Genomic DNA, 13,333 nt, shown 5'->3' with positions numbered 1-13,333 from the left:
TAGGAGAAATCTGGAGCTTCCTGGCTGGATCGGGACCAAACACTGGGGGAAAAAAACACCTCCTTTTGAGCAGCACTTTTCAGGGTGAGGGCATGGATGGAAAAAATAAACGAAGGCGCGAAGCTGGGTGAACTCGAAACTGTTCCCAAAACCTGCTTTGCGTGTGAGGGTGGCTGTGTGCAGAGCAGGAAAACACGGGAGGAGCCGCAGCCAGCCCTGCCCTGCCCTACACGGACACCGGGGCCGTGCCGAGCCGTGCCCGGGAGCACGGTGCCGACAGCGAGCAGAGCAAGGGGGATCTGGGGGAAATTTGGGGGGGCTGGCCGCCTTCTGCAGCACCAGGGAGGCGGGACAGGTATCGGGGAGCAGCCACATGCTGAAAGCTTTGGGTTTTTTCTCATTTTGGTGGTGTTTTTTTTTCTTTAATGACGGGGCTGGTTTTGTTTCTCCAGGTGGGTTACCTGCTGGCGGGGAAGGGGCGCTGTCCACGCGGGCACGCCCGGTTAAAAGGGGGAGAAAGCGAACAAAGCAGGGGGAAGGGAAGATGGAGGAAGCAGAAGAGGATGACATGGCATGTGGAGACTTGGGAAACGGGCTGGGGAGAAGACCTGGAGCTGCTGCATACGAAGAGGAGGACGCACAAAGCTATCCGTCCAGATCCAGGAAGGGGTCTGGAAAGGCTTGCAGAAGTTTCCTGTCAACGAAGAGAGTGGAAGAAAATGAAGCTGCTTTTCCCTGCTCCAAGCGGAACAGCGTTTATGACGGATCATCCAAAACCCCTGTTACTAGTTTGACCCGACAAAAGAGCTCCGGTAAGGCTAATTTGGAGTTGATTATTCACCCTGAGGAAATTATGCACATTGGCAATTCAGGGCAGCTGAGCTGCTTCATGAGGCATCTTCAAATTTAGTGTGAACTGTTTGCCAAAACCCTCTGAAGCTGCAGAGGATGCCAGGCACATGTTCAGCACGTGCCTCCTGGGGTCTGCCACTGCGTGGCCCTCGAGTCTTGTCCTCTCAGGGCCGTGAACAGGGCACGGAGGAGATACTCGGTGTAACCAAGGCAGCGAAGTCATCTCTGCCCCAAGCTCTTCCTCCCAAAATGGCCTTCCAGCCACTTGGGCTGTGGTCCTACTTAGTGTGAAACAACCCTTCCTGGTATTTAGTTTTGCCTTTGAAAGTGACATCCTGTGGTAAAGAGCAGCTTCATTCTTCTCTACACACATATATATATGAGTGTGTGTGTATATATATTATTATTAGATTTAATATACATATATATGTATGTATATGTATGTATATCCATTATACATATATATATGTATATGTAAGTATATTAAACTTAATGGATTTGTTTGGATTTCTGATATGAATGTATCTTTCCAGAGACTGCATCCAAAGATTAGGGCTAAATATTCAAAGTCCTGTTTGTTATTTAGTTGAAATTTATGAACTGGCATAGTTTTAAGGTTAAGAAGTTTCTGTACATCTCTGCTATCTCAGTGTTGGCATTCATTTTTTCGTGTGAAGAAATGCTGCTTTAAATAAAATCAGGTACAGGCAGTGATGTTCTTTACACTTTAGCTTCTCTGCTTTGCATTTTTAGTGCTTTGACTGAAGTATTTCCATAACACTTCCTTATTTCTCTTCTTCACAGCAAGTCCACATTATCTTGTCTACACACTGCAGTAAACTAAGCCATGTAGTTTTATTCTCTGTAGGTTTTAGCAGTGTCAGTGAGATGTTACAAGAGCAACATAGTTCCAGTTGGTCTCACTGTACTCCTGCCAGTGCTCCTGCTGTCTTGGACCTAGGTTGTTCACCTAGATCATCCACACAGCGCTACCCATGAAAGCACGACTAAATCCCACATGAACGTGACTTGGATTTAGCAGGAGGCTGCATGTTAATATAGTTCTGTGCTGCTCAGTTTAAGGAAAAATGGTGCCGATAGGAACCACTAGTCTAGACAAACACTGAATCCTGCAGAGTACACCACTGTACTTCATCTCAGTGTCTTAAACATTGGCCTGACTTCTGAATTGCACTAGCTACTGTAGTGTCAGGTGCAGCTGAAGAAAAATTGCAATTTAAAAGGAATCTAAAAAATTAAATTATTTTGGGAGTAGAGATCACAAGTTTGTTTTTATTACTAACTGGAAATTTTAACCTTGAAGTCGACCTTATTTTAGATTTTTTTTCCCATTTAGCTTCTTTAACCGTGGAACAATGTTTGAGTTTAGGATTTATGTATTTCTTAGATCTGCTTATTAGCTCCAGGAGGAAAAAAAAATATGAAAATCATCTCTGCATGTTTCCTGCTTTCCGGTTAAAGTAAATTCTCATGTTTTCTTTTGTAACTGTTTTAGTATCTCATATTCTGGTATCTCCTATCAATCTAACAGAATCCAGTACTGAAATGTCAAATGAAGAACTGAAGCAACAACTTCGAGAAGCTCTAGAGGTTAGTAACACTGCCAGGTATGCTGTTCTTGAAATCTGCATTTCATTTTAATGTATCGAAGTAAAGCACAGTGTTACTTTGGCAGATGTTTGCATGGTCAGAATCTTGAATGGAATTGGGTTCTTGAAACTCATGTACTACTTGGAAGCCTAATTCAATTTTATGCTAGGGAATCGTAGTGTGTGATGCAGTTTATACTCCGGATTTTTAGGGGGAAAAAGTGTTTTTAAAGGTGTAGAGAATATTAGAAGAATTGTGTTCCTTTTCTAGCAGTTTTCCCTTTTTATTGAGGTTTGCGTCTGAAAATCTGGAGAGTAAACTGAATAGTCTTTGGCTTTTTAATATACATTTTTACCAAAAGGTAGTCAACGCCTATGTTTTTAATTTTACTGCAGATAATTGTGTTGGCATCAGTACAGACAGAAATACCAGAGTGATCTCAGCTGTAAAAACATATACTTCACCTTTACTGTATTCTTTCACCTCAAAATACCTCATGATATGGCACTTTTAAGCTGTCTTTAAGCTGTCCTACAAAGAACTTTTACTGCAGAGCAACTTAAAATGTCCAGGAACCTTACTAATTTTCAATACAATGAAGGTAATAAATTGGCACGGATAACAGATACAAACCCAGTATCAACTGGTGAGATACTGGAAGACCTATGAAAGATGTTTTGGATAGCCACAGATCAAGGGACCTACGTAGAGGTTAAGCAAAAATCGCTATATGAAGTAGTGAATTTTCTTTGATCTCTTGAAAACTGAAAAACCGCCTTCTTCTAAAGGGAGGAATGTTGCTTAAAGGCATGACTGGATCAGGAATCTATCTCATTTTTGTTGTTCTTTTGTTTTGGGCAGGTAATGTAACAGATAGTCCTGATATGATATCCATTCTATAGAGTACAGATATTTTGTATAATATTTTATAATACGTCATATTATAAATATATAATAAGTCCTAAGTGCTGTTAATGTTTATAGTAGTGCTGTTAATGTTTATAGTATATTTTCCTTCTGCTGCATGTATAAAGAAATTTATTCTGTTTGCTCACTTAATGTAAATGCTCTAGGCCTATGTTAGTATATACAACTTCTTTAGCAAGGTAGAACTGCAATATTTAGTGGTTTGTTTTGTTTTCCTGAATACACTGGAAGAGAACAGAACGAAAAATCGCAAGTATTCTTCTTTAAGGATTTTGCACTAGCACGTGCTGTTAACATTTCATCACAAGCAAGCTATTAGAAAAGAATCTAAGAGGATAAAAACAAGAGGAGAGTTTTTTTTGGAGGGAAGGCAAATTTACATTGCTGTTATACTTGAGTTTTTAACAGGATTATCTTGGCTTTTACCCAGTGTGCCTGTTTTATTTTGCTTCAGGAAGTTGAAATTTTGAAAGTTGAGCTTGAAGCTTCTCAAAGACAGCTTGAAGGAAAAGAAGAAGCCCTAAGAATTCTGCAGAGCATGGTAGGAGCTGTTCAGAAATTTTCTGCTTACCTTGTAGTAAAGGAAAAATAAATAAATAAATAAATCTTTCTGCCTCTCTTCATTAAACCCCACAAAACTTAAGGTCTTCCTAGGGCAATACTTTAAAAACGTTGAGACTGCAAGTCTGTACAGACTAGGCCCTTACAATTGACTACTTTTTCTGCATGAAATCATCACAGTTACTTAAGAAGACTTTACTGCTGTAGCAAATTCTCAGTAACTTATCCTTGAGGATTCCAGGATTGTTATATTTTATTCACTGTCACGATGCATGGTGTTGAAATCAACTGCATACTTGCATAATCCATTTATAGTTCTGCATGTTCTACCCTCAGACATTTGTAATCAGTCAAACCTAGATCAAGGTATAGGTATGTTGTAACCAAATTTTCTGAGAGTTGATTTTGTGGACAGTCCTTGCAGACATGATCTCTTTCTGAGTCATGTGCTATTTTCCAGTAAGAGCCTAGGGGATTGAAACACAAGTTTGTTATGCTCTGTAGCTATTTAGTATCTTAAAATTAGAGCCCATGGGGACTTACAAGGTAATTGCTAATGTTTGAAATTCAACACACTCCTGGTTAACCAAGAGCATGGACTTGTATTGATGTACAACTGAATATTGGGCCTTATTTAATTATAGTATTTGACAGTTGTGACTATAATAAAGTTAGTCGTGACTAAAATAAAAAAACTTTTTATTTTTTTAGGCAGTATTTAATAAAGCCACTAGTCATACAAAAGCAATGCTTCAAAAAACTGAGGAAGAAAAGAGAACTTTAGAAAAGGTAAGGGTGCAGGTTTTCTTTAAACTGGCACAATATCATAGAAGTTCATCACTATTAATAAGGGGTGGTCATACTGTTTATTTAAATCTATAGCAATCTGCCATTAGCTCATTTTTTTTTCCCCAACTATTCTATTTTTAAGTGGAAAAGGAAAATGCTAATGTATCACTCTTGATCTAGATGTTTTCCAGTTACACTGTGTACAAATAATAACTGTGAGATACTGGAATTATGTTTGTGTTTTCAATTGGTCCGTGTTGTGAGATTCACAGTTGTTGGTACTGAGTTGTATTATTTCTGAGTTAACCTTGATCTTCCAAACAAGTCTAAGAAATGAATACCCTGTTTTAATTGGGAAGATGAGGAGGAGGAACGCTTTGAGCTACTTCATTAAACGGGGTTCTATTTCTCTTTCTATGTGGCCTTTCCACAGAACAGTAATGGAAGAGGGAAACAGGACAGCATGGGTTTGCTTTTGTCATAACGCAGTACAAGCATTAGCGCGTTCAGCGTGGTCTGGAACAAATAGGTTAGTGACGCAGAAACTCATTGTTGTCTGCTGCCAAATTTATTTTAAAAGACATAGATTGTAGTTACTGTTGGTCACCTTAGTCTCTGTCAGTGCCAAACACAGCACCAGCTGTTCCATTTCTTCCTTCCATTCTGAGGATTATAATGAACTTCTGCTGGTTTGTTTTGTCTCTACAGGAAATAAATATTTTGCAATGGGAAATTGAATTTGATCAGGATAGATTTAAAAACATAGAAGATACGTGGACAGAAAAATATGACAGGTATTTAACTTATGCTGTGTTTCTTTTTTCTTTCTATTTTTTTTTTTTTAAACCACATTTTATGCTATATGTTATCTTCATCTCGTTCCAAGTTTGCTTCATCAGGTCATCTGGTCCTGGTGGTGGGTTTGTTTGTTTGTTTTGTTTTGTTTGTTTGTTTTGTTTGTTGTTTTTTCTTTCAAAATTTCCTTCACAATTTGGGAAGATGAATTTAATTTTCATATTAGTCAGATTTGTATTTTTCAATAGTTAAAATATACTATTTTAATTAATTTAAAAATATTTTTCAAAGTTAAAACTACTAAAATTAATAAGCCTCAATTCTTTAGATGGCTGGCTTTGCTAGATTCAGTTTTCATTTTCATCCTTTTACTTTATTATGTTAGCTAGCAGGAACCAGACTGTCTCTATTTACTTTAAGTGTAAATGAGGCATGGAAAATAATGGTATGTGCTTGCTTGTGGAAATATCGTTTGCTGGTTAATCATTGTTTTACTTTCTTGTGTTGTAGGTATGAGCCTAAGTGCAGGTAAAATTTAATGCTTTTGAGAGAGGCAGATCAACTGGTTCTTTGTTTAAGTAAGAATTATTCTGGGTGGACTGAAGGTATAGACAGGCAAGCAGAAGAAGCCAGAGGAGTCTAGACCACTTCAGAGGCACTAAACTAATAATGCAATAACAGACATTGAAAAAGTGACCAGCAGCCTCACTTATTTAATGTTCATATAGTATGTCTGACCTCTAGACATCAGAGTTATAATTATTTTAGTGGAATTTTTTATTTAAAACTTTCATACTTAGAATCAAAGAAAAGACAAACAGAAAAAACTATTAATTTGTAAGAAGAGTTTTGCTAAGATTTTGTATCTTGTTCACCTCTTAACACAGTTGCAATGTCAAGAAATCCTTTCTGAAAAACCACTTGGCTTTGTGGACTCAGGAAAGTAGCGAGAGGTGTGAGATAGCTGTGAGTAACAAAATTACTGTTAATGGTTGGAAGCTAGAGACTGAGCTTCAGAAAGCTGCAAGCTATGAGCCAAAGACATGAACTGTAGTCTCTGCAAAAAGATTTTCAGATATCTGATACACTAGAATGAGAATAATGTGTATTTCCCTTTCTTTATTTGAAGGAAATACTCCAAGTTATTATTTAGCTTTAAACAAAAACATGAAGTCACAGTATGCTGCATTTACTGGCAGCTGAAGAGATACACCAAAAAATGTATACTGCTATAACATTTAGGATTTCAGACTTCCCAGAAGCATATCCTGTTGAATAGAAAAATGGCAAAATGCATTATAAATGTCTGTTGAATGTTCTCAGTTTGCAATGCTGAAAAGTATAGCTGTTCTTTGCAAGAGTATTAAGATTACAGGAAGTTTACTTTCTAAAATTGAGACCCAAGCCATATTGTCGTATGTCCAATAACAATTTCCTGTTTTCAAGGAAGCAAGAGATTGCTAGCAAGTGTTTCAGAGGCTTACAATACAAATTTTATTGAGTTTCTAATGGTAATTATGATTTTTATGAGTTTCTAATGGTACTTAAACACATCTCTTGTTAAGCTCTGAAGTTTGGGGCATGATGTACTTTCATGTGAATGATTTTTTTTATTGCTTTTTTTTTTTTTTTAACTTTCACTTGAGCACACACGGACACAATTAAATTGGTTGTGGGTGTGGTTTTATTATAAAGGTCAGCCTGTTTGAACAGTGTGTGTTATCTGGATTGTAGAGAAACCTCCTCATGAATGCAGAGATTCTTGCTCTTGCTCCTGCAGAGCCAACTGCAGCCTGAATAACTGGGAGTGACCCTGCAGAAGCCGGTGTGGCATAGCCTGACTTCTTAGCCTGGGTTCAGTGCCAGTCATACCAAGCCTACGCAGAGTCCCTCAGGTGTGCTGTGGTCACCAGCCCCTGTGCAATCTGTACTTTGCATTGTTAAGAATATTTAGTTATTTTCCTCTGCTTGACCAGGCAGAGGGGAGCTAATTAGTTTTTAATGAGAATCTCCCATCAAAAAATGCTGGGTATGTAAAATGTCATTCTTGCCTATTTTTTTCAGAAAGCTGGCTAAAGGTAATTTCAGGTAGTTTACTGGCCCTGACTAGCAGATTCAGACCTAGCAACATGCCACTTATTATTGGTAGATATTATTACAGAAAAATAGTCGATTTTTTTTCCTTAAAAAATTACAAGCGAGGAAAGTGATGATATATGTGTAATATCTTGTCAAACTGAACACTCAACTATTTTCAGTTTTCATTTTTTTCCTGTATTCTTTTCAGTAATCCTAATTTTAATTTGTAGAAATAGTAGATATATTTTAACCTGCTAATGTTTTTTTTTTTTCTCTTCATTTAATTTCCAATTTTTTTTAATATTTATTTCAAAGATGACACAGCCTTTTTCTAAATTCTGCAGGATATATTGTGAAAATGCAGCTCTTAAGGAAGCATTGAAACTGAGAACTGAGGAAGTTAAAACTCTTAAGTCTGAAAATGCAAGTAAGCCAACAGCCACTGTTCCTCTTACTATATCGTTGCTCTGGAATAATTCAGGAGTTAACTATGAATAAAGCTTTCCATCAGGACAAGTCTCTTTTTACTGACAACTGGTAATAGTGGATATGCAGCAAATCTCTTTAAATAGACACATACTGTTTGTTATTCTTGTCACATTGTCACTTTAACTGGAAAAAATATATTAAGTGATAGGAAAAGTCAGGGTAGATGTAGCATAAAAAGTAGATTGGGTCTGAAAGAAACAGACCCATCTTATCTCACTGGCTTGGTGACACAGTGGGTGTGGAGGGAAACGACCTCTTGTGTTCCTGTTCATGATCTGTAAGGAGGGAGCAACAGGCCAGGAAAGCCACAGAATGCTTCAGCTACAATTAAAGTCATTACTGGAGATACACACTTCTAATGTCTCTAGATTCCTATAGCAAAAACTTTGAGGTATTCAGCTTGTCAACTTTATAATGGAGTTTTCCAAACTGTATGCTATGCCCATGCGGGGTTGGGTCACACATCTCGAGCTCCTTTCCCTTATTTTTGGTTTCCAAAAACCTTTAAAATGGCTGAAACAGATCATTATTTTCCCAACAGTGTGTTTTTCTAAAAAAAAAAAATAAAAAAAAATAAAAAAAAATCTGCTGCCTTAGTTGTAAGTGGAAGAAAGACGAGCACATAATGGAAAAGTAATATTTGAGACCGTTATCTCTGTAAATGGCTCATCAGCTCTAGGAAAAGACAGAAGAAAAAACAAGTGGGATCTGAGTTCGTACATCTACATGGTCTCATTGTATTCCCCAGATGCTTATACAATAAAACTTCTTCATTTGGCTGTAGTTAAACTATGAAAATAAGAAAATCAGAACAGCAGACTTTTCAATTATTTTCCTTCTTTATTTCATAGTCCTGAATCAGCAGTGCTTGGAATTTCTTGCAATGCTGGATGTGAACAAACAGAAGGTTGTTCAGGAAAACATGTCCTTGAACAGAAGCGACATCACAGATATTACTGGTCTTGAAGTAAGTACGAACTGTGTTTTTCAAAATGGCTGGTTCGAAGATGTGCAAAAATCTTCATTCTAAACTTTCTTCCTTTACAATATAAAAAGCAGGCTCTAGGATACAATGCATTTATTAACCTTTCCAAAAGTGCTCAGGCTGGCAAGAGCACAGTGTAAGACTTTATTTCTTTGATACCTGCTTCAAGGTGAAAGCTGGAGGGGAGCAGTGTTTACAGGGATTTATTGACACAGATTTACTGGAATTCAGTTGTGGCTCTTCTCACGTATGAGCACACTACTGTTTCACCTTGATTTTCTTGAGCATTGCTTTGCAGATAAGTACTGAACAGAAGACTTTTAAAGCCCATCTCCTTTGCTGCCTTTGTAGCAGTGAGTTCAGACTGGAACACCTAATGGGCATATTTAGATTCACAAAAAGTACATTAGTGTCAGATATGAGATTAGTGCTGAAAAATACACTTGACATGCATCATTGTGAGTTAAAAGAAATCATGCCTGAATCTTTGTAGCATGGTTTCCCTGACCCTTACATTCCCTCTGTAGCTTCAGAATGTTTTTTGCTAAGTCATTTGGCATCTCCTGCATTGTGGTGTGTACATTGATACTTAACCGGTGATTTGTTTTGGATTTTAAGCTGGCAGTTCTTGGAGCCTGCACCTGCAATACTTCCGGGGGGCAACCTTGTTCCTGTGCTAAAATGGCAGCTGTCACTCGAAAACAACTTCTTCATCTCAAGCAAGAGGTAATGCTGCTTGACTTAGATAAAAACAAGTAGAGAGGTCAGAAAAACAAATTTGCTCAAAAAAAAACAAACCTTTACACAAACTGATGTGTTTTAAAACAAGAATGCATCCCAGAAATAATGTTTGTTTGTGATGCCTTGATTGTTGCTAATATAAAACTGTAATTATGATTTTTAAAATCTACTAGTAAAAAAAGTAAATCTTGTTCAGTTTTCTTCCACTCGTATTTTTAATATGAAAATATACACACTCAAAATGTATTACACTCTATAAATGTGTACACAATGTGAGTGTGGACTTCCACTGAAAAGAATAATTTCCTTTTCCCTTTCCTGTCAGTGCATTCCACCCCGTTACACCACTCCCTTGTGTTGACGTCAGCATTCAAACAACTGCTCACCTAGCTAGGTCATGGTGTATTTACATCTCAAATAAATCAATAAAATTATTTTCAAGCCCTCAAAGTTTTACTAAATTTTATTTTTATTTTTTAAATTTTTAAATTTAGTAAATCTATATTTTTAGAAAGAAGAATTTTTCTTCTGATTTGTATTTGAACCAGCAAGTGTGGTAACCTTACTCGCTGTCCTAGTGCAGAAGTTCCCACTGACATACGGATTTTAAAAATAAGTGGAGCAGAATAGAATAGTTCCAGCTGGAAGGAACCTCCAAAGACTGAGTCCAACCACCCGACTACATTGGGACTGACCCCAAATTAAAACTTACCAGTAAGAGCATTGTCCAGATGCCTCTTAGACAGGCATGAGGCACCAACCACCTCTTTAATACTTTTCATACCTCTTTTGTATCAGGGTTATTATGCATTTTTATTTTTTATTTTTATTTTATTTTTATTTTGCTGCTCTGCATATTGGTACAGAACAAGCTGGTCTGCATGTGCAGAGATAAGTAGGCAACACCAGCAGCATAGCTAATGCAGTGTGTAGGTGGTGTCAGGTACATGCGTAGAAAAGGGTACGGACTTAAATACACACTTCAAAACATATCTCTTTATGTAACAAGAAACCATTTAGTCTGGTTTTATACTACTTCCCCAATTAGATATATGTAAAATTTGCCTGGTTGCTCATCAGTACCCTTTTATGGTCACAGGTCTGCCTTGGGAACCACTATGGTGACCTGGTAATATGAAAGTGCTGAACTGCATTAGTGGCTTTAGTCTGCCTCTTAACTTACATTTTAAATCCATTATTGCTTCCAAATTGCTTAATATACTTCACATTTTCTCTTAATCAAAAACAGATTGAACTTCTGAAGAAGAGTAAAGATGAAGCTTATATAATGGCAGATGCCTTCAGAATTGCATTCGAACAGCAGTTAATGCAACGAAAGGACCAAGCTCAGAGGCTTGCGGAAGTGATAAAGATTAAAAAAGGAACAAAATTTATAAACTGGAAACGTCTGAAAGAGGATGGTAACTGGGCATGTTATGTATCAGCAATAGTCAAATAGAAAAGAAGTCAGTTGACAAAGGGGCACAGGCAGCCTTTTATTGCATCAAATACACGGTTGTAGTTTAATTGCTTACTGAGACTTCTGAACCCCAGAAAAAAGGAACAACGTGAAAACCATAAATACGCTAAGCAGTGCAGCACATAGTTCACAAACTACTACCAGAAGTTTCTCACGTAATGCAGGATGTCTGGGTATAGGTGGACTATTATAGTAATCATAAAACAAAAACTACTGTAGGATGTTGGTGTTACTAGTCTACCTTTTAATGTAGCCTTTCTTATTACACGCTCGTGAGCTAAATTATCTGAGTTAAATCATGCTAGAATAAATAAACTTATCCAGGATGACAATAATATTCTAGATATTAAAGATCTCATGAAAACAGCACAAAAGAAAGGTAGCATCTGGAAAGTTTAGCCTGTCTGTTCAAGATGTTATCAACATTTTTATTTATTTTTTATTATATGTAAGACTTAGGGAAGGAGAAGTGCAAAAAGATACCTACTGAGCCTTTTCTGAAATACTGAATACAATTATTTTTAAATTTTCAGTTTTTCATTACATATTTCCTTTCACTAGTATTTCTTCTACTACTACTACTTAGCATGATGATCCATGAATTACAAATCCCTTTGTAAAAGAGGAAGACTTGTCATTATCCTTTTCTTTTTAAGGAAAAGCATAAAGAGAAATATTTAAATACTTATTTCATGGTCAATACCATAGAATTGAGGAGTAGAATGCATTTCAAGATGTATTTGTGTTAGCTATTGACCTGTAATGTGCCAGGTTTATAAGTCTTGTGGGTCTTCTGGATTCTTTGGGCACCCCAGAAAGCAAGACAGGATACATCTTCAGTGTCTGTTTCCCTTTTACCGATGTCATTATTACGAAGCTCTATATTGTGATACCAGCATTTTGTAATTTTAATGTATTTTAATCTTTTTATAAATCTTACAAATTCAACAAGTTGTGCCAAAGAAATGTATTTTTTTTTTAGACACCAATGGCTTAAAAACACATTACCATGAATTGCCATTTTGTTAGAGCCAAAGTTTAATTTTCATATGGCAATTTAATAATTTAATAATTTTCATATAAAAATAACTTTTATTTTCAATTTTCCCAAAGTCAAAAATGAAAAGTCCATTTAGCCTTTAAGAGATGGCAAGGGTGGTGCTGCATGCAAATAACTTGGCCACATTATGTACTGTACCAGCTGTAGCTTGCAGTGCCCTTTTAGAGAGGTTGCTTGGAGTTCAGCTTTATGCATGCCCATTTTGTCCCAAAGTAGCTTTTCTCTTAAGCATTTCCATAATTTATATACTTTTCCTTAGGGTCTGTCAAGTTACAAGGGAACAAGAATAATCTCGGACAGAAATTATCGAGCCTGCTCTCATCAGACATGGACAGTAGGAAAGTTGAAGAACTAGACAACCCTCATGAAATCCTGAAGATATTAATAGATTTGGTTAGTTTTTTTTTGTTTTAATTAATAATCAGCACGGTTTCCTAGAAGAAACGTAATTGTTGATTTACACGGATTGCCTTGTTCTTACACCTTCTTTCCTGTCTTTCCGTTTTAAATCAACATGCAGATAAACGACAAAGAGGAGGCTTTGGCTCATCAGAGGAAGGTCAGTTACATGCTAGCCCGTGCGATGGAGCTTAAGGAGAAGGCTTGGGCAGAAGGTACAGACGGACACCAAGGCAAAGCTGGGCAGCCCCTGGGGCCATCGGGACCCTGACCCCTGGGCTGCCGCAAGGTTGCCACCCAGCATGGACTTTTGTCAGCTCCTGAGTGAAACGGATTCACAAAGTGCTTTGGGAACCACACTCCTGGCCCTCAGAGACTGCGCCCCATGAAGAAGGCGGCTCGTGAGGAACCGCTGTCCTTTCAATACAGGCGTCAGGCAAATAAAAATGAAGTTTTGCTTTTTTTTATACACGGATGTTGTGTCTTTGTTTATTTTTTAAACTCGGATGTTACAGACCTAGTAAAAAAAAATAATAAATAAACAAAATAAACCCCGCCACACGGA

General features: G+C 37.3%; 1 protein-coding gene across 1 annotated transcript; it reads left to right on the top strand.

Annotated features, from left to right (window-relative positions):
* Positions 1-149: 149 nt before the first annotated feature.
* Positions 150-13,243, top strand: CCDC125 (coiled-coil domain containing 125). The gene is made up of 12 exons (XM_038169822.2): positions 150-355; positions 453-812; positions 2,405-2,463; positions 3,845-3,931; positions 4,663-4,740; positions 5,449-5,534; positions 7,959-8,041; positions 8,955-9,070; positions 9,707-9,814; positions 11,079-11,250; positions 12,629-12,762; positions 12,890-13,243. Exons 2-12 carry the CDS (start codon positions 545-547, stop codon positions 13,037-13,039), a joined length of 1,341 nt encoding a protein of 446 aa, XP_038025750.1. The 5' UTR covers positions 150-355; positions 453-544; the 3' UTR covers positions 13,040-13,243.
* Positions 13,244-13,333: the final 90 nt, after the last annotated feature.

The sequence above is a fragment of the Anas platyrhynchos genome, chromosome Z (assembly GCF_047663525.1).
Source record: "Anas platyrhynchos isolate ZD024472 breed Pekin duck chromosome Z, IASCAAS_PekinDuck_T2T, whole genome shotgun sequence".
Lineage (NCBI taxonomy): Eukaryota > Metazoa > Chordata > Aves > Anseriformes > Anatidae > Anas > Anas platyrhynchos.
The sequence above is the reverse complement of the archived record's forward strand: the minus strand, read 5'-3'. Positions and strand labels throughout refer to the sequence as shown.

Excerpts from the sequence above, each read along its gene's own strand:
- CCDC125 (XM_038169822.2), top strand. The coding sequence starts at position 545 with ATGGAGGAAGCAGAAGAGGATGACATGGCATGTGGAGACTTGGGAAAC. Across the intron at positions 9,071-9,706 it reads CAGATATTACTGGTCTTGAA|CTGGCAGTTCTTGGAGCCTG; the intron begins GTAAGTACGAAC and ends TTGGATTTTAAG. Across the intron at positions 12,763-12,889 it reads TGAAGATATTAATAGATTTG|ATAAACGACAAAGAGGAGGC; the intron begins GTTAGTTTTTTT and ends ATCAACATGCAG.